Source organism: Salminus brasiliensis, chromosome 25 (genome assembly GCF_030463535.1).
Source record: "Salminus brasiliensis chromosome 25, fSalBra1.hap2, whole genome shotgun sequence".
NCBI classification, from domain to species: domain Eukaryota; kingdom Metazoa; phylum Chordata; class Actinopteri; order Characiformes; family Bryconidae; genus Salminus; species Salminus brasiliensis.
Window position 1 is genome coordinate 25,681,239 of NC_132902.1, and position 20,313 is coordinate 25,701,551.

A 20,313-nucleotide genomic window follows, 5' to 3' on the forward strand; every position below is an offset into this window, starting at 1 on the left:
TATTAAATTAATAATTATTTAATATTCGCGTTTTTTAATTACGCAGGAAGATTAAAATAATAATAATAATAAGCTTTTTAGACAGTTTAGTGCCGTGTGCCCCGACGCAAACGCCGCGTCACCGTTTGTAGCAGAGATTGACGTCGAGCTCCACCAATCAACGAGATAGCAGCGTCGCGCTCCACCAATCAGAGCTCAATAGGCCTGTCGGGGGCGTCAAATTTCCCGCGAAAAAAGCTAGAGGTGCTGGAGTTGTTTTTGAGACACTGCGAAGATGGATAAAGAACTTTTTAACAAGCTTGCGTCCAAAATGGGGATCACGTCGGTCAAAGTGTTAAGGTGTGTCATATTGAGCTTATTTAAGACCAGAAATGAGTGACTTGCATGAATTTGTCCTGTAAGACATGCTGTTAGCTTCCCAGCTGCACCGGTGGGAACCTTGTGTTGGAGCACTGGTGAACGTGGAGTGAAAATGAATGTAATGAAATGTAAATTAAGGCAGATCATTAGTTAATTATCTGTGTTTCATTTATATCACAGCCAGGCTGAGGAGTATATGCGGTTGTCCCAAGTCAAGTGCACCAGTCTCGGTGGTGCTACAGCCACCAGCAAAGCTATCATTTGCCTGGAACTGGCAGCAACGTCTATGAAGTTCCCCCTGGACAAGGTAGCTAGAGATGTCTAAAGTATGCAGTCATGGAGCTCTGTTTTCAGATCAGGGGCTGATCTTTGTATTTGCCTTTGTCCCATGTAGGAGTTTGCCATCAAACTCTCAGGGTTGAATAAGAAAGTCTACCAAAGTAGCCTGAAGTCAATGGAGTGCATGCTGGGTCTGCAGTGCAGTGTTGGGATCCGAGAGCTGGCTGTTCAGTATGGCTGCATGGATGCTGTGAAGGTGGCATCTCAAATCCTTGAAAGGTAAGCATGGGTCTACACTCATAACACTACTACTAATAGTGTAATATACTGATGGCAGTGGTGGCTCAGCGGTGAGAGTGCCGGGCTGTTGATAACAGGGTTGTGGGTTCGAGGGTTGGGGCCCTTGAGCATGGCCCTTTACCCTCTCTGCTCCCCGGGTGCTGGAGTTGGCTGCCCACTGCTCTGGGTGTGTGTGTGTGTATACTCCCTGCCCCTAGTGCACTTGTGTGTGTGGGTGTGTGTGTGTGTGTTCACTACCACAGATGGGTTAAATGCGCAGAAGTGTAAACTGTACAGTAACAAATACGTGCACCTTTACCTTTTACCCTAATAACTATATTTCCAATTGTTGGACCCTGCAATGGATTGGTCCCTCGAATAGGCTCGGAACCCACTGTGACCCTGACCGGGAAGAAGTGGATGAGACAACACAGGACATGTTCACCGTTAGTGTGGGACACAGATGGAGTTTGGCGTCCGCTGCAGTGAACACACACGCATGCAGTGGACAGTGAGCCTGGGGCAGTGGGCAGACAGGGTGCCGAGAGGGTGAAGGGCCTTGCTCAAGGGCCCACTAGTGGCAGCTTGCTGAGCCCGGGTATCAAACCAAGAGTATAGAAGGAAGAAGATTTTAGGTTTAGAGTGGTTTGGTGTGACCTTGGGATGTTTATTGTAAACATTAGGTTTTAACATCCGTTCATGGTGGAGGGGCAACATTAGGGGGCTGAATGGTAAGTAAGTAAACATTATAAAAAACAGGATAGTATATAAAATGTGCTATATTTACGTTCTAGACTTCATAACTCTTGGTTCCTACCACCACCTTCTCCACCAGTGTGAAGGAGATTGGCTTGGTGTAGTAGGTAACACTGGGCAAGGCTCCTCTAATTCTCCTACTAATTAAGGGCTGGGCGATATGGTACAAATGCTATATCACGATATTTAAAGACTTTTCTTTGTGATGCATGTAATTTAGCACAGACTAAAAACACCAGTATCAGATTCTAATAAACTACTATTCAGATCCTCTCCTGTACTGAATACAGTGATTTGTATTCATCTGCTGCTCTTCATCTAAATAACCCAGTCTAATTACACTGGGGCAGTGGTGGCTCAGCGGTTAGAGCGCCAGGCTATCGATAACAAGGCTGTGGGTTCAATTCCCGGGCTCGGTAAGCTGCCACTGTTGGGCCCTCTCTGCTCTGGGTGTGTGTGTACCTTGTACTCTGTACAGTGACAAATACGTGCACCTTTACCTTTAATGAAGCCCCCAGCTGATCAGTGTTTATTAAGCACTGACATTCTCCCCCATATGCTTAGAAAAGCTTACTTTATATATATAATATCAAAATTCATCACGATACAATAAAATATCGTCATATCGCCCAGCTCGAGTACCACTGTGACATGACTGTAACGAGGAGGTGTTTAGTCCGGTCTTTGGAGGTGGTGTTTTCTAGAAGGGTTATATCCACTGCTTTGCGTTTCAGATACGAGGCCAGCCTACCTGCCGCGCAACAGCAAGACCTCGATCTCTCAAAGCCTCTCTTCACCACTGCTGCCCTGTTCACCGCCTGCAAGTGAGTTTCAGCCTGACGGCTGGTTTACCCGTTTCTGGGAGATGTAATGCAGCATACCAGATCAGACTTATATAAGATGTGCAGATTTAGAATATTAAAAATTATAATTAATTGCTAGAGCAGCATTGCATAGGCATAAAAAAATCCACAACAATCCACAACTGATACACAACCTTTTAACATGGTTTATGATGTCAGAGTATTAAAGAGTATTGTATTAAAGGGCGATAATGTGGGAGTTGGATTTACCTCCCCCCTTTTTTAAAATAAAATTATATTTTATGTGAACATTTGATAAAGTTTTATAATGTGTGCATGTGAGCAACAGAAACAGCCTGTTTTGAGCTCACTGTTTCTGTGAAGTCACAGAAATGAACAAATTTACATATATTTACATATATATCAGCTATTCAGCTTACAGCAGTTTAGCTCCTCCTATTTGTACAGATTTTAAAAGGAGTGTTTCAATCCTTCATTAATAGCTTTTGACTAATTCAGAGATTTTAAATCAGTTCTATTACAGTCTCAATTAAAAAGCTGCAAATAATTGTAGTTAATAATAAAAATAACGTTAGTTTATTATATTAAGACAATTTTCACCCCACTTAGTTAGTACACTCCCAAACGCATGCGAGACAAACGCATGCTACGTCACCAGGCAACGAGAGAGAGAGAGAGAGAGAGAGAGAGAGAGAGAGAGAGAGAGAGAGAGAGAGAGAGAGAGACAAAAAAAAAAAAAACGAACAAAGCCAGTGATGCTCTCTCAGACTCTGATCTTTGGGTCATAGCCACAGCTCCGTAGTGTGCTGGACCAATCAGAGGCCATACTTTTACATATGACTTTTTCATTTCTGAATTCATAAATAACTTTACAATTTTTAGTCGTTTCGTAACATGATTGTTATGATTCAGAAAACACAAATAGGTGCTCTAACTTTCCATAGTAACTTCAGCTCAGGAACTTTGGAAATATTCCAAAATGTAAATTGTAAAAATTATTGGAATTAATAGGAAATAGAGGATATATATATATTGCCAGAATTTTTCAACCCTAACAATATGTAATGAATATGTAAATAAATAAAATTACTGTATTTTATAGTGTGGATTAGCTTTAGGTCTGCTTTAATTAAAGCTATGTATGTTCTGGTGATCACATTCTTTTTAAGATGGTTTAATGTTTTATATATATATATATATATATATATCATACATGCACACACACATTTATATATATTTATATAGGTGTGTCCAAACTTTTGGCCTGTACTGTATGTATGTATAATTAAAAAAAATAATTATATACTGCTTTGCACACTCGTGGCATTCTCTCAGTGAGCTTCAAGAGGTGGTCAGCTGAAATGGTTTTCCCAGAGGTGTTTAGAACCATCTTGATTGGGTTCAGGTCCGGTGACTGTGGAGGCCAAGTCCTCTGCCGCAGCACTCCATCACTCTCCTTCTTGGTCAAATAGCCCTTACACAGCCTGGAGGTGTGTTTGGGGTCATTGTCCTGTTGAAAAATATATGATGGTCCAACTAAACGCAAACCAGATGGGATGGCATGTCGCTGCAGGATGCTGTGGTAGCCATGCTGGTTCAGTGTGCCTTCAATTTTGAATAAATCCCCAACAGTGTCACCGGCAAACCAGGCATGTGGAATCCATCCGTTCACCTTTTCTGCGTCTCACAAAGACTCGGCGGTTGGAACCACAGATCTCAAATTCATCAGACTCATCAGGCCAAAGCACAGATTTCCACTGGTCTAATGTCCATTCCTTGTGTTTTTTGGCCCAAACAAATCTCTTCTGCTTGTTGCCTCTCCTTAGCAATGGTTTCCTAGTAGCTATTTGACCATGAAGGCCTGATTTGCGCAGTCTCCTCTTAACAGTTGTTCTAGAGATGGGTCTGCTGCTAGAACTCTGTGTGGCATTCAACTGGTCTGTGATCTGAGCTGCTGTTAACTTGCGATTTCTGAGGCTGGTGACTCTGATGAACTTGTCCTGAGAAGCAGAGGTGACTCTTGGTCTTCCTTTCCTGGGTCGGTCCTCGTGTGTGCCAGTTTCGCTGTAGAGCTTGATGGTTTCTGTGACTCCACTTGGGGACACATTTAAAGTTTTTGCAATTTTCCAGACTGACTGGCCTTCATTTCTTAAAGTAATGGTGGCCACTCGTTTTTCTTTAGTTAGCTGATTGGTTCTTGCCATAATATGAATTTTAACAGTTGTCCAGTAGGGCTGTCGGCTGTGTAGTAACCTGACTTCTGCACAACACAACTGATGGTCCCAACCCCATTGATAAAGCAAGAAATTCCACTAATTAACCCTGATAAGGCACACCTGAAAAACATTTCAGCTGACCACCTCTTGAAGCTCATTGAGAGAATGCCAAGAGTGTGCAAAGCAGTAATCAGAGCAGAGGGTGGCTATTTTGAAGAAACTCGAATATAAAACATGTTTTCAGGTATTTCACCTTTTTTTTTTGTTAAGTACAGAACTCCACATGTGTTCATTCATAGTTTTGATGCCTTCAGTGAGAATCTACAATGTAAATAGTCATGAAAATACAGAAAACGCATTGAATGAGGTGTGTCCAAACTGGCCTGTACTGTGTGTGTATGTGTGTATGTATGTATGTGTGTGTGTGTGTATGTGTGTGTGTGTGTATGTGTGTGTATGTATGTATATGTGTGTGTGTGTGTGTTCATTTTTTATTTATTTATTCTAATTGTCTAAATATTTAAATAGAAATAAATTAATAAGGAGCTTATTTAGTGGACAGTTGAACGTGGCTGGTGAGGTAAGTCAATGTAAAGACATCAGATAAGCTGTAATTGTTTGCTGTTAGTAATAAAGTGAGTGTCTGATTTTGGACTGATGCCGTTTTCTTCTAACGGTTCAGGAAAGTCCTATTTGTTGGGTTTGAGGAGCTCATGGAGGGAGTTTTTCTGCTCAGGATGCTCTACTGCAGTGTTTTTCATCAGGGTGTTCGGGCCTTTGGCTCCTCTGTTCTGTGGTCTGAAGGGGCCGAGGAAATTAAAGTAACATCAGCTCTGACATTTACTTTGAAGGTGCATGAAAATCAGAGCAGACAGGAAGCTGGCGGCGTCTTCCGGAGCCAAGAAGGGCATCTTTGACAGGCTGTGCTCCCAGCTTCAGAAGTTTGGACAGGAGATCTGCAGTGAGTGTGGAAATCTTGATTAATTCTCTGCTGTGATTGAGCGGCAGCGCCACGTGAGCTAATTAAGAGCCTTCTGATGCCCGCTGGAGCAAGCGGGCCTCGTTTTGGTGGAACAAAGAAGGTTTCAAGAAAACAAAGATGCACTAATGCAGGGCGTCTGACACTGTATATAGATCGGAAAGTGATTTGAGTCATACGTTATTTTCGGGCCGGTTGCTATGGACACAGAACAATTAGAGTTTCTTATTTGCATGTTTTTCATAATCTGTGCGTTACGCGCTGTCTTGTGTATCAGTGGGGGGTTGTTTAAGTTTTGTATTCCGCTCTACACGTTTTTGCTTGGGCTGCTTTCAGAAAGGCTTCTCTTTTATTCTTTTCAACTTTGCAGCAGACCGGCTGCCCCGGGAGGCAGGAGGACGCTGGAGACGCTTACTTTAGAACACAAAGCCAAACCAAACTCAAGCTGCTGTCTCTTCAGCCCCTCAGACTTTCTCTTACAAGCTTTTCAACTCAAATCTGAGGCTTTTTAGTCCACGGTTTCTCTTCAGTTTTGCTCTCTGTCCCTCTCACTCGTACTGACTCTCGCTGCTCAGCATGGGCTGCTTGAAGACAGTAAGGGTGAGCTTTAGAGGGTGCTGTGCTCGGGCGAGCTCTGGAGGGGCGGGCGCTGTGCTCGGGCGAGCTCTGGAGGGGCGGGCGCTGTGCTCGGGCGGGCTCTGGAGGGGCGGGCGCTGTGCTCGGGCGGGCTCTGGAGGGGCGGGCGCTGTGCTCGGGCGGGCTCTGGAGGGGCGGGCCCTGGGGGCTCGGGCGAGCTCTGGAGGGGCGGGCCCTGGGCTCGGGCGAGCTCTGGAGGGGCGGGCCCTGGGGGCGGGCCCTGGGGGCTCGGGCGAGCTCTGGAGGGGAGGGCCCTGGGGGCAGGTGCTGAGCTCTGGAGGGGCGGGCGCTGGGCTCGGGCGAGCTCTGGAGGGCTCTGGAGGGGTGTACTCTAGAGGGTTCCGCAAGTTAATCAGTGTTGTTCACTTCACTTGTCTGTGGTTTTAATGTTATGGCTGTTGTTGATATTAGACACAGATTAAAAGTAGTCTTGCCAATCTAATAGAAAATGTCATGGGGAAATTCAGACCAGTGTGGACTCGGGCTTAATCTGGGTCTGGGGGAAACTGACCCTGACTGTGTAAATCTACAGTCACCCATGCCATCACCTCTTTCTCGCTCTCAGGTGCAGCTCCTTCTGTGAAGGCACCACTCAAAACTCAAAAGAAGAGACAGAAGACCCTCACCGAGACGCTACAGGAGAGAGAGGAGGGTAAGAAAGCAGCTCCATTATCTTAAAACACCAGACTAATGAAAGTGTTCCTAATCTGACAAGCATTTTTCAGATGCTGAAAAATTAATGAGTAATAATTAAGAAGCACAAAGAAAATGATGAATTTGGGACTGATGAGGTGTTTATCCCGTACCTCTAATAGCAGACTGATACTGTAGTCTCCGTGCCTTATTTGGTGGAAAATGCACCTTCAGGCGAAATGCTTGTCTTATTTGCTGTGATGATGAATTTGAGTGGAAATTGCTTGTTTCAGACCAACATTAATTTTAATATCAGATCAAGACAGCACTAGTAAACAAACAAGCAGCAGCTTTTAAATGATTGTTCCATTTACTGAACATAAAAAAAATGGCATCTTAAAAAGTAGATCAAAACAAACCCGCAGTCAGATGCTTGCGTTGGGTTTCACAGCATCAACTGACCATCCAGCCGACCATCCAGCGTCACAGCATCTTGTTCAGAGTTGTTCAGAGGTGAACTTCATGTGCTTCAGGATCATTGTCCTGCTGCGTGACCCAACTGCGCTTGAGCTTAAGGTGTGGGATCAGGAAAAGTTACCAGTGCATGCAAAAGTTTGGGCACCCCAGCTCAGGTGACTTGTATAGTTTTAAATGAATCTAAATGGACTCTTAACTTTTAATCTGCTGCTACTAATATTATCACCGTTAACTCTCATTGCTCTGACCATCACTGCTATGAGTATATTAAGTTATACTACACCATGTCTAATATATTATGATTATAATCAGAGCAGTTCAACAGTATAGATGGTTTGGTAACTTTTATCAATAATGTATAAATAGTTCTGATCAGAGGAGGACGGGTCGGGTCCCCCTTGTGAGTCTTGGTTCCTCCCAAGGTTTCTTCCTCCAGCTCTGAGGGAGTTTCTCCTTAACACTGTGGTCTTTGGCTGCTCACTGGGGGCCTTAGGTTTTTCATGTCCTCTTATGTTGTTGATTTCTGTCTTTTTATTAATTACTAATTGTGTAAAGCTGCTTTGTGACGACACTAGTTGTAAAAAGTGATATATAAATAAATTTGATTTGATGATGTATGTGTAAATGAGGACTACTGTCACTCAGTGTTGGAGGGCGGCCTGCTCTAGGCAGATTTACACGTGCCATATTTCCTTCCATTTCTTAATGATGGATTTAACTGAACTCCCCATCTTTTGATTTTATACTCTTCAATTAACTTTTTATTTTTTATTTAGTTGATATTACTTTGTAAAATTCTGATTTTCAATTTTTTTAAATTATTATTATTTTTCTGTAAATTATCCAGAATCCAAATTATATTGACCATGATTCCATATATAAAAGCGATAAAATCTACTTATAGACTCTGTATGTAAGGTAGTGCCTGAACATTAATTTCCAGTAAACATTTAAGATTCCTGCTTGTCTTTGACATAAAAATATTATATATATATATATATATATATATATATATATATATATATATATATATATATATATATATATATATATTTCTTTTTTTTCTCAATATGCTGAATAGCAATTAGAGCTCTATAATTAATTTTAAACATGAGAGTTTAAAAGCGTGCCTGTGACCGCAGTGTGGTTTGGATAATAGGTGACTTCTACCCAGCTACTGCCAGGACTAAATGAAGCTCGTGGCAGCACTGAATTCTAAAATGAGTTAGATCAACAGAGCGTAGAAAATCCTGACGTTACTTTTCACGGTGGCATTTCTGTTTCAGGAGCTCACACTTGATTCCCTTGGCTGCTTCTCTGAGCTACAAGGGAAGCAATTTACTGCAGTAAATTTGCCCCAGCACCCTGCAGTTGGAGAAATCTGACGCTACACTCTTAACCTCAACAGGTTCTTTGCTTTTAACCATCTGGAGGCAAGACCTTCAACTCCATTCAGATGTTTTAATGGTGTTCCTGGCTATCTGCATAAGCTTTAGTCGTGTGTTTTTTGGCTTTTTCATTTCCCATGACTCATACAGTGACCTGCAAACATTCGGACACCCTGATCAAAATTCTGTTCCTGTGATAATTGATCTGATGCGTTTTGGAAGCCCCTGTGGGCCAGTGGGGTTGAAATGTTGACCCGGTCCAATCCCATCCTGACAGTTTTCAGTGTGTGGGGAACATTTCACTCATAGAAGCTAGAATGGTTCAGTGAAATATCAGTAAATTCTGGAAGCAAACCTCTCGCCCTCTGTTTCTACAGCAGGATAATGACCCTACCTACATCTCAAAAGCCACAAGCTGGAGGTTTTTCCATGGCCCTCATGGTCCCCTGTGAGCAGTACCTTCAGGACTTTCTACGCTCTGTTGATCTAATACTCATTTTATAATTCAGTGCTTCTTTTAGTCCCAGAAGACACTGGGTAGAAGTCATAATTCACCTATTCTCCAGACCACACTGCAGTCACAGGCATGCGTTTAAACACTATTGTTAAAATTAATTTTAGATCTCTAACTGTTGAATTCAGCATATTGAGGAGAAAAATAAAAAATACTAATATACTAATAATATTTATATGTCCAAGACAAACAGCGACCTTAAAAATTTAGTTTATTGGAAGCGAATGTTCACCCTTTACCTTGCATACGGAGTCTATAAGAAGTGTTCCCTCCCTTGGATATATTCCTTTTTTTTTCTTTTTTTTTAATTATAATCAATATAATTGGCATTCTGAATCATTTACACAAAAATGTTTAAAATAATTGAAAATCAGATTTTTACACTGTAATGTCAGATAAATAAATAAGTAAATAAGCTGGCTGCTGGGTGTCACTGTCACTATGATCAGAGGAGCAGAGTGAGCAGGGTTGTGCAGGGTTGGTCTGACAGTCCTGCGGATGTTCTCATGTCTTGTCCCATCATCAATTTGTCCTCATGTTCTTCACTGGTGTGTGAATAATGCTTGAATTTCAGCACCTCAATTTAAGACCCCTTTCTCAGCACCTCTGACTACACCAGCTGGGGGTGGGAGGTACGACTAGCTCTGCTGTGAATTATTGAGCGTACCAGCAGGCCTTGCTGTCCTGGTGTAAATGTGCTTAAAGATCCCTCTGAAGATAACTCTGTAGTTTAGTGCATGACTGGTCTCCATTTTTTTTGGGGGGGGGGGAGAAAATATGCTTAGAAGCTGGGAGCTGGTAGCTGGGCTAAATTAGGCCTGAAAAAGCAAAGTTTTGTGGGTTGTTTGGAAGATAAATGGCATTTTTCCAGTAGGAGAGTCTGTCTGACTGTATTATCTGACACAAAGAGCGGAGCAGGAACTGTGGAATGAGGCAGTAAATTGAACTCGGTCTCTCTGTCCTCTCTCAGATGACGGGTTGCCAACATCTCCTAAGCAACAGAGGGAGCAGCAGCAGCTGAGGGACGACGATGCTGAGGAGGAGGCGAAACAGAATTATGAGGAGTGGAAGAGAAAAATCCTGGAGAATGCTCTCCGGGCAAAGGCGGACGATTCGTAGAAGCAGAGACCGGCCGGGGTTTTTTTTTTTTTTTTTTAATTATTTATTGTTTGGTGAAACTTGACTGAAGGGTACTTCACATCTAAGCCACCCCCCACCCCACCCCCCCCCAAAAAAATAGGGCCCGTACAGCCTTTTTTGGCTTCCATAAGGAACCGTGTTCAGAACAGAGGTGGATAGAAAGGTTCTTTACCAGTTTAGAGGTGGCCTGACCTTTCAAATCGGGACCTTGATTCCAGTTCCCAGGCTGGAGTTTATTCTCGCTGGATGTTAAAGGAGCAGATAATTGATAATTGCAATTGATTGGCCACGTAGTGTCACACCTATCATGAATAGTTAATCAACCAAAACGGACCATTGTAGCTCCCCTTTTTTTTTTTAAATATATATAATTTTTTTAACAGCGTAGGACTTTTATTCTGTACGTTGGTAAGGAAACTTTACTTCTACTTCCCTAAACCCTTAAAATGTTCTTCGCCCATACATCTCAGTAACAAAAGGCTCTTTATGTAAGCAAAAATGCTTCGTTTTTTTGCAATTATATAGTTATTTTTCTATTTGCTTTTTTTCCTCCTGCCTTCTAGTGGCTTTAGGTGTCAAATGAAACACTTGCATGTCTGCCATACCAGAGATCTGTGAGGGCAGATCTAGCTTCCCTCCCTGTTTCATCTGATTGCATTCAGAGAAATGATCTGTAATGTGTTACGAATGATTCGGGAGCTCGTCTTCACACCATTATGCTCTGCTCCAAGATGTCTTAGTTTGAATACCTTGATTATTGCATTGTGTGTGTGTGTGTGATGTGTGCTGAATTACTGCAGAATAAGGTGCTTTTAATCAAGCTCTCATTACATTTGACTGTCATTTGCATCAAGTATCTTGTTGGATTGTGGCGATTTGGTCCCTAATCACAGCAGTTAACACTGCAGTTAGATTTTATTTTATTTTTTTATATAACTGTTTTACTGGTATCTGCTGTGAAACTGAAGAAAACCCTTCTGTGCAGTGATCAGTGTTCATGTCGTTTTAATAAAAGTAAAAATTACATCCATTCTTGCAGGTAATATTAATATGCAGATATTCATTTTTGGGCAGGTTTTAGAAATACATGCACATGACCTAAAATGATCCTAACAATTATTAAACAAACCCATAATGTGTCTAAACTGCAGCAGTTAATATTAATAATAGTTTTAATTCCACAATTAAACCATATATACAGTACTGTTCAAAAGCTGTGGGCCCCAATCCCATTTCTACAGTGGAAGCTCCTGATCTCATCACAACAGATGAAGCAGGTGAAGATAAATCCAGTAAAAAGGAGAAACAAGAGCTTCTCATTCTGAAGAAAGAAAGTAGTGAGATCTTGTCGGTGAGCTAGTCTGAAGAACAGAGCTCGGTTCCTCCAGGTTTCTCCTGGACGCCCCCCAGTCCAGCCAGCACAGCGTGGAGGATGTGTTCAACTCCAGCAGCAGCAGCAGCAGCTCACCTGATTTACCATCATTAAGCCCTGATTTACCACCAAACCAGGTGTTGATCTGAGGAGAACTCTAAATAATACTAGACTCCATGAGAGAGGAGAACTTTGGAGATGTTCTAATGATGAACACAGTGATGGAGAACCTCCACCACCACTTTCTGTAGGAGTGTTATTATCAGTGTTTATTGTAATATTAGAGCAGTCTAATTTTCACAAGGGGCTAATACATTTGCACAGTACTGTACATGTACACCATGTTAAACACGTTTAAAACTAGCTTGCTTGCTTTCTTGTGCTAAGATTGGAGCAGGCAAAGTATTTCAGGTGACCTTTTCGCAAAGAAGCTCTCGTCTGACGTGTTGGTCAGAAAATGTTCAGACACTTTTGGAGTGTAATGAGGGTTTTTTTTTTTTTTGTCAGTCCAGACTCTTCATAATCCTTAATCAATACAGATGATAAAACTTAACGCTATCCAGAACATTGTTAGAACATGTTCTTATGAATAAGCAGATCTAATAAGAGACCTGAATGCTAAAGGGCACGTGTCATGTAACACGTGAGCACTGTTAAAGGCTACCTAGTTCATACAGACTATAGATAGATAGATAATTAGTGTGTATGTGTGTATATATATATAAATATAAATACATCTAAATTATTATAATATATAATTGAATATGTTTTATTATATATTACTATAACATATATTATCCAATAAATAAAAATATATAGTATATTATAGTACATTATGGCTATTATAATTATATATCTTTAATTAGATATTATTATAATTTCGATATTATTGAAATTATTACATTTAAATTAGTTGCTGTCTAATCATTTTGGCTGTCACCATTTTTGACATAATGGGATTCTGGCGGTTGTTCCACTATGCTTATGATTAATGGACCAAAAGAAATGCTCCAAAATGACTTTCCTCCTCCAGTAAACCTGCCAGTTTGGAGATCCAAGGTTTTTGCATGACAGGAAGGTTAAAGTTGCTAAAGGCAAATTAGAAAATTATTATCAGAATATTATAACCACCCCTGCTTTCACCCTGTTCTTCATTGGTCAGGTTGGGTGGTGGTGGGTCTACATTCCACGCACTGACAGCAGTGACCCTGACTGACCTGGTGGTGGTGGCGAGTGTGTTAGTAGTGTGTGTTGAGCTGCTGGGTCGAGTGGATCAGACGCAGCAGTGCTGCTGGAGTGCTTAAACACTGTGTCTGTCCACTCTATTAGACACCTCTGGCTAGTGGATCCACCTTGTAGATGAAGGTAAAGTCAGAGACTATATCTGCTGCTGTCCTTCAGCAGTGACCACGGGATGCTGCCGCCCACGGGACGCTTGCATACAGGACTCTGCTGGCTGGATAGTTCTGGTTGGTGGACCATTTTCTCTCCAGCACTACTAACACACTCGCCACCACCAACATGTCAGTCAGGGTCACTGCTGTCAGTGCTGAGAATGTAGACCCACCACCCACATACACGCTACATCCCTGCTCTGTGGTGGTCCGTCCTGTGGGGTCCTGAGCATTGAAGAACGAACAGAATGAGAGGAGGAGGCTGATGGACACAGTCTGGACTTGTAGGCCTACACAGTGCTCCTGTACGGTCAGTGGAGCTGATCTAACGGGGGTGCTGGAATTCTGACAGTGATCAATGTAAGAATTTGCGTCTCACCCGGGGCCTAATTTCCCAGAAGCATCTTAGCATTGAGATCGTCTTAACTGGTAGAGAGAGAGAGAGAGAGAGTGTTCAGTGTGATGCTCACTCAACCATTTAAAAATCATTGACGCGCCTAGATGGCTTCAGGAAACCCAGCCTCGATGAGTGCACCCAGCATCTTCACAGACTTTGCAAGGCCTGAATTGAACGTACCAAATCTTAAAGGTGTTTGTCACGTAATGTGACATTTTTGGGGTTCGTCAGTTTCTTCGGCTGATCTTCTAAACTACGAGAGACGCAATTTACTCCAGTAAGTCCCCCTGGAGACTCCAACTGCCAAAAGTGTCTACATGCGTTTATTACATAAGCAAGCAAGTGAACCGTGAGCACCGGAGGCAATTGCTTCCAGTCAGGCAGTTCTTCAAAATGCCTTTTAAGCAGTCATGAGGAAAGAAGGCAACTTTTTGAATATTGAGACGAGGCAATAGAGCCCGAGAGAAAAGATCCTTCACAGAAGGGAGAATAACTTCAACACCTGCCACCTGTCACCTGCCTCCTGCCTCTCCGCACTATATACATTTAATACAGATTAAAACCCTTAGCACACTGACACTGTTTAGTAGAGGCTGCAAAGCCGTTCACATTCACTCACTAACTACAACCATAACTAGTCCTGCTCACAAAAACACCCCCCCATGCCATCCAGCAGTTTCCAGGGTCCAGCGTTTTGCAGCTTGCACCCCATTGACTGTCCAGTAAAATCTTCCTGTAGGGCACAGGTAACCCCGATAGGGCAGTTGGCCGCTTAGGTGAACAGCAGAGATCCAGTAACGGTCCAGTTTCCTCAGGTTTCACGGAGAGCTGACGGACCTGCTCTGCTGGAACCTCTTCAGCCGATTGGCCGCTGCCACCGCGTAGAAGTGTTTCTGTGAAAAGTGATTGGTTGTTTGTGATCACATGAGCCAGAAAAGTACATGGTTGAACATCCATAAGCACATAAGCACAGAGTTGACAGTTTATTAGGGACCCACCAACCATTTACTACAGCTTGAAATGATTATCCAGTGTTTATTGGACCACACTGGCCTAGCTGCTCATGGTGGATTTGGTCGAATGTGGATGTCAATTCCTAAATACCAGCCTGAAGTGGTGCCAGTCCCAGATGGGATGTTTTAACAGCCCAGGGGTGTCATGGTCTAGACTCATGGTATGATATTTTGACAGACTCTAGACATGCAGGATGGAGAGCCAGTCAAAATATTGAATAGAAACATGAAGTCAAATTGGTGCTATGGTTAGAAATGCCTGGTTCTGTTCAGCACTTTGGTGATAATGGGCCACTCCAGGTTTGGATCTCCACCTAAATCCTGGCGGTGGGCCTCAGTATGAGATCACGTGGACTGCACGTGGGTTCTGACCACATTCCCATGTCTATATAAAGCTCTATTTTGGCCATTTGACCTAAACATCTGTACTATTGAGGCCAGTTGTGGCTTACAGACTGAAGGCCATCCATTGCTGAACAAATTATTAGCTTCCCATTCATCCCAGGGATAGAGACCACTGCTGACCAGATACTATTGGGGGTGGTGGTCCCTTCTCAGCACCTTCATACCTCTTAGACTGACCAGACTGAAGGACTGTTCCAAAGATGTTCCAAATCAGTTCTATGTTTTATTTGTATGTATTTTATTTAGTTTTGTCTGTTTTCTAGCAGCTGAGCATATACACACAATTTGAGCCGTATACCTTCCACTGCCGATGAGCTGCTAGGTAGCTTTGTAGCCTCATTTGGGACTTCAGCCGAACCCTGTGCCTCTTCGCCTTCTCCTCCAGGTTATTCAGCCAGCTGTGTTTCATACAGCACGATGCACTCAGACGGCTGCTGCCATAGAAACCAGACACACACAAGGTTTTAACAACAACCCTGGACTCATCTGTCATTAACGCTAAAAGCAAAGAGAAAATTGAAAAGAGCAAAACTTCAAAAATGGCTGCAAATTAATGATGTTTCAGGTTTGAGCTCATTAAGCATCACACGGACGTATAGATCAATACCGAAGTGCCGAATACACCATCGGCTCGAATGCACTGCAGGCCTACAGCTGAAGCATGAGCCCAATAGACAAATGGATGTGGATGCTTGGTACACAATACCTTAGAGATTTCACAAGCCTGAATTAGGTCATTCGATACATTTCAAGAGGAAAAGTGAAATGACGTGCCAGCTCTATCCCACTCTATTCCACCCCAATAAGGTTTTCCTCATGTGGCACCAATTGAGCTCCGATAATCAGAGAGGGGGAGTCTTCCCAACGGCAGCTCTGTTTAATTAGCGGTGTGATGTTACATTTTTGAAGAAGCCCCGAGTTGCTCAGTGTGGACGTCCCATTAGAAGTCATTAGCTAGACAGGCCCGTCTCCCTCCACCCATCCTCACCCTCTTCTATAGAGGTACCATAGAGAGTATCCTGAGCAGCTGGGACCTGCACAGCCTCTGACCGCAAGACCCTCCAACGCATTGTGAGGACAGCTGAGAGGATCTTTGGAGTCTCTCTTCCCTCCGTCATGGACATTTACACCACCCGCTGCATCCGCAAAGCAACCAGCATTGTGGATGACTCCACCCACCCTTCACACAGACTGTTCTCCCTCCTGCCATCAGGAAGAAGGTACCGCAGCATCCGGTCCAACACGACCAGACTCTGCAATAGCTTCTTCCCCCAAGCCATCAGACTTCTCAACTCCAGAGACTGAACTGATGGTTTTTCTGTTCCATGCAATAAAAACCCACTTGACTTGACTTGACTTAAAAGCATGTAAATGTCCTGTTAACCTGAAGTACATTAGTGTGTTATTGTGTGTGTGTGTGTGTGTGTGTGTGTGTGTGTGCAGCGCAATGGCGAATTTCTGATACGCATTACAACAAATAGACACACAACACTACCGTACATCTAATCTACTTCACAAAAAAGCTTCTGTTTTCCCCCAAAATGCTTCAGATTATACATCCACATTTACATTGTTACACCCATTATTTCCATTTGTACACTACACCCCTGGTACCCCACATTTCCATGGTTACGCTACATCCAGTTTTGTTTCACCAATATCCATCTACATACTACGTCCGTTTTTTTCCCCAAATGCTTCAGATGTATTTATTAAACTAGATCCATTTGAATAATCTGTGACGCATAAACAGAAATATTGGCAGAGTGTAATCATTGGTGTGTGTGTAAGATAAGATATGTGTAACCTATCAGCAGGATTCACATTTTGAAATGCTGGCTCTAAAAAGCTAAATAGATAAATAGATAGATAGATCACTTTATTTATCCCACGAGGAAAGTCAGCTTTTACAGCAGCAAAATCAAACAAGAGAGCAGCATAATAAAGGCACTTAAAATAGTAGGAAACAGTAAACCTGACTATAAATACAGCTATATAAATAAATGCAGCTATAATATACATATTATATCCTAATTATATAATAAGAAGTACTAGAAAAAGTGATTGCAGTGCAGTAATAACATTAATATAATGTAATATACAGAATGAATTGTGTAATGTAACAAAATCTGGCTCATGAATATTGTTTGGTTTGGCCCAGCAGATGAATACTCTCTCAGTGCCCTCAGCTTTAATCACACACTGCGGATCTTTCCACTAAGCCCATCCATCGAACTCCAGCTTGTGTCCTCGTTACTTTGAAATTGGGAGGACAATTCCAAAACAGTGCAAGAGAGATGTACAGCATGTGTGAAGAACCCTTTACAGGAGAACAGGTTCTTTGCCAGAGGGTCACAGGCATGGTTCAAAAGTGGTTCTTCTATGTTTTTAGGAGTGTTTCTCATCATGGAGTCACCTGTTCTGAACTCAAAGGGTATTATCTGCTTCAGATAGTCCTATTCTATTGGCAATACTTCTCTACAGGGACTAGACAAGCTCTCTGTGTGTCTGTGTATGTGTATGTGCACATGTGTTAAAGTTGCTGAAGACAATTATTAGAAAGGGTGTCCACAAACATTTGGACATTTAGATTAGTGTATATGAATCAGTAAGCTACACGACACTGACTGGGTAACCATTTCTATGGTTACATTACACCCATTTTTATGGAGATGTTTCCATTGTTTCCACACATTTCCATTGTCAGGTTACACCCATTTCCATGGTTACAGTCCATCAAAAATACCATTTTAATGATTAACAATTCCATTTAATTTTGTATGCTACACCCATTTACACCCATTTTACACATACATCACCTTTCATGCCTATGCTACACCCATTCCTGTTGTTACGTTGCTGCTGTTTCCAATGATGTACTACACCCATTTTAATTGATGCACTACACCCAGGTTTCCCAGGTTGTTACATTGCATCCATTGCCATTCATATACTGAAATACACCCATTTCCATGGTTACACTACATCCGAAATAGCACCCATTTCTAATTGTATTCTACACCCATTTCTGTTACATCACACCTGTTCTATTCATATACTCTATACTAATTTCCATTGGCACGCTACACCCACATACACCCATTATTTCCATTTATACACTACAACACTGGTACCCCAAATTTCCATGGTTACATCATACGGTTTTGTTACATCAATATCCATCTACATACTACGTCCATTTCTACTGGCACCCAATACTACTCTACAATTCCACTGTTACATTGCACCCAACATTACACACACACACACACACACACACACCTTCACTATTTAAAATGAAAATAAAAAGGCATTCAAACCCACCCCTGTGGAGCCCTGCTGCACCTCTCATCTCTGACTGCTTATGCATTTTGTGATGCACCATGTAGACCAGGGCCACTGTGCTGCAGTAAACACTACTCTAAATTCAGCACGCTCAGTCTGGGGTTATGACCCCCCACCAAGTACGACACAACACACACACACACACACACACACACACACACACACGCTCTGCGCCGATCCACCCAGTCCAACACCATCAGCACATCGTAAGTGACATATCTGTCACAACACAGGAACTGAGCTGTGGTCTTCCCACAACACAACCTCTCTGTGGCTGTCTCTCATTGAGAGTGAGCCAGCGGCTGCAGCTAGAACTCTCTAAATGTAGGTATTGTGATATACACTAAGGAGGCGGAGCTACAGTCTCTCATTAGGGTGAATATTAATAACGCTCTAAATGTAGGTATTGTGATATACACTGAGGAGGCGGAGCTACAGTCTCTCATTAGGGTGAATATTAATAATGCTCTAAATGTAGGTATTGTGATATACACTGAGGAGGCGGAGCTACAGTCCCTCATTAGGGTGAATATTAATAACGCTCTAAATGTAGGTATTGTGATATACACTGAGGAGGAGGAGCTACAGTCTCTCATTAGGGTGAATATTAATAACGCTCTAAATGTAGGTATTGTGATATACACTGAGGAGGAGGAGCTACAGTCTCTCATTAGGGTGAATATTAATAACGCTCTAAATGTAGGTATTGTGATATACACTGAGGAGGAGGAGCTACAGTCTCTCATTAGGGTGAATATTAATTAATAACGCTCTAAATGTAGGTATTGTGATATACACTGAGGAGGCGGAGCTACAGTCTCTCATTAGGGTGAATATTAATAACGCTCTAAATGTAGGTATTGTGATATACACTGAGGAGGAGGAGCTACAGTCTCTCATTAGGGTGAATATTAATAAAGCTCTAAATGTAGGTATTGTGATATACACTGAGGAGGAGGAGCTACAGTCTCTCATTAGGGTGAATATTAATTAATAACGCTCTAAATGTAGGTATTGTAATATACACTGAGGAGGCGGAGCTACAGTCTCTCATTAGGGTGAATATTAATAACGCTCTAAATGTAGGTATTGTGATATACACTGAGGAGGCGGAGCTACAGTCTCTCATTAGGGTGAATATTAATAACGCTCTAAATGTAGGTATTGTGATATACACTGAGGAGGCGGAGCTACAGTCTCTCATTAGGGTGAATATTAATAACGCTCTAAATGTAGGTATTGTGATATACAATGAGGAGGCGGAGCTACAGTCTCTCATTAGGGTTGAATGGGCTTTCTACTTCACATGCTTGCTATTGAGACGCTGGCCATCTGTGTGTGAGTGTGTATCAAAAGAGGGCACATTTAATCACCAGATAGCTCTGTCACCATGGCGAAAGCAAATTTTAAAAATGTGGGTGCGTGCTGCGTCACTAAGTGCCCCCTTTCACTGATTAGCGGATCATTAACCGGCGCGCTCGCTGTTCAGTGCTGCCCCTCGCTGGCCCCTGCTGTGCCAGCCTGCCATTGTCTGATGCCAGCTGAGTGGTGGGAGCGGGCGTGTGCCTCCAGCAGGCTGACGTGTGCACAGCTCTGGAAAAAAAAAAAAACACAGTCAGCGCCAGCCCATAGAGCTGCAGGCCCGGCCTGCTGTATGGCGTTAATTTGAGCCCTTTGATGAATGCATCCGGATGTCTGATTTTAGAATGCATTCAGACTCCAGCTCCCGTCTGCTCGCCGGTCAAGAAAACGAGCTGCGCTTCTCACACCAGTATGTGTGAGAGGTTGGAGAGAGCAGAAACTGAATGTGTAAATGAGAAAATGCGACAAACAGATGCACACAGAGAACTGTACAGAGGTTTCAGCCCCCTAATCCCATCACTCTACCCCCCATCTCTCAGCACTG

General features: G+C 42.6%; 2 protein-coding genes across 2 annotated transcripts in view; one reads left to right on the top strand and one right to left on the bottom strand.

Moving 5' to 3' along the window:
- The first annotated feature begins 241 nt into the window (after positions 1-241).
- On the top strand, positions 242-10,838 carry orc6 (origin recognition complex, subunit 6). The gene is made up of 7 exons (XM_072671696.1): positions 242-339; positions 541-667; positions 755-918; positions 2,409-2,498; positions 5,566-5,675; positions 6,895-6,981; positions 10,312-10,838. Exons 1-7 carry the CDS (start codon positions 275-277, stop codon positions 10,458-10,460), a joined length of 792 nt encoding a protein of 263 aa, XP_072527797.1. The 5' UTR covers positions 242-274; the 3' UTR covers positions 10,461-10,838.
- A 2,538-nt stretch (positions 10,839-13,376) lies between these two features.
- The window catches only part of mylk3 (myosin light chain kinase 3), a 41,967-nt gene continuing 35,030 nt past the window's right edge, over positions 13,377-20,313 (bottom strand). The window contains exons 12-13 of the mRNA XM_072671695.1: positions 15,361-15,496; positions 13,377-14,537 (exon numbers count right to left, since the gene is read on the bottom strand). Coding sequence (XP_072527796.1) covers positions 14,463-14,537; positions 15,361-15,496 — 211 coding nt within the window. The 3' untranslated portion in view covers positions 13,377-14,462. The remainder of the gene's footprint in view (positions 14,538-15,360; positions 15,497-20,313) is intronic.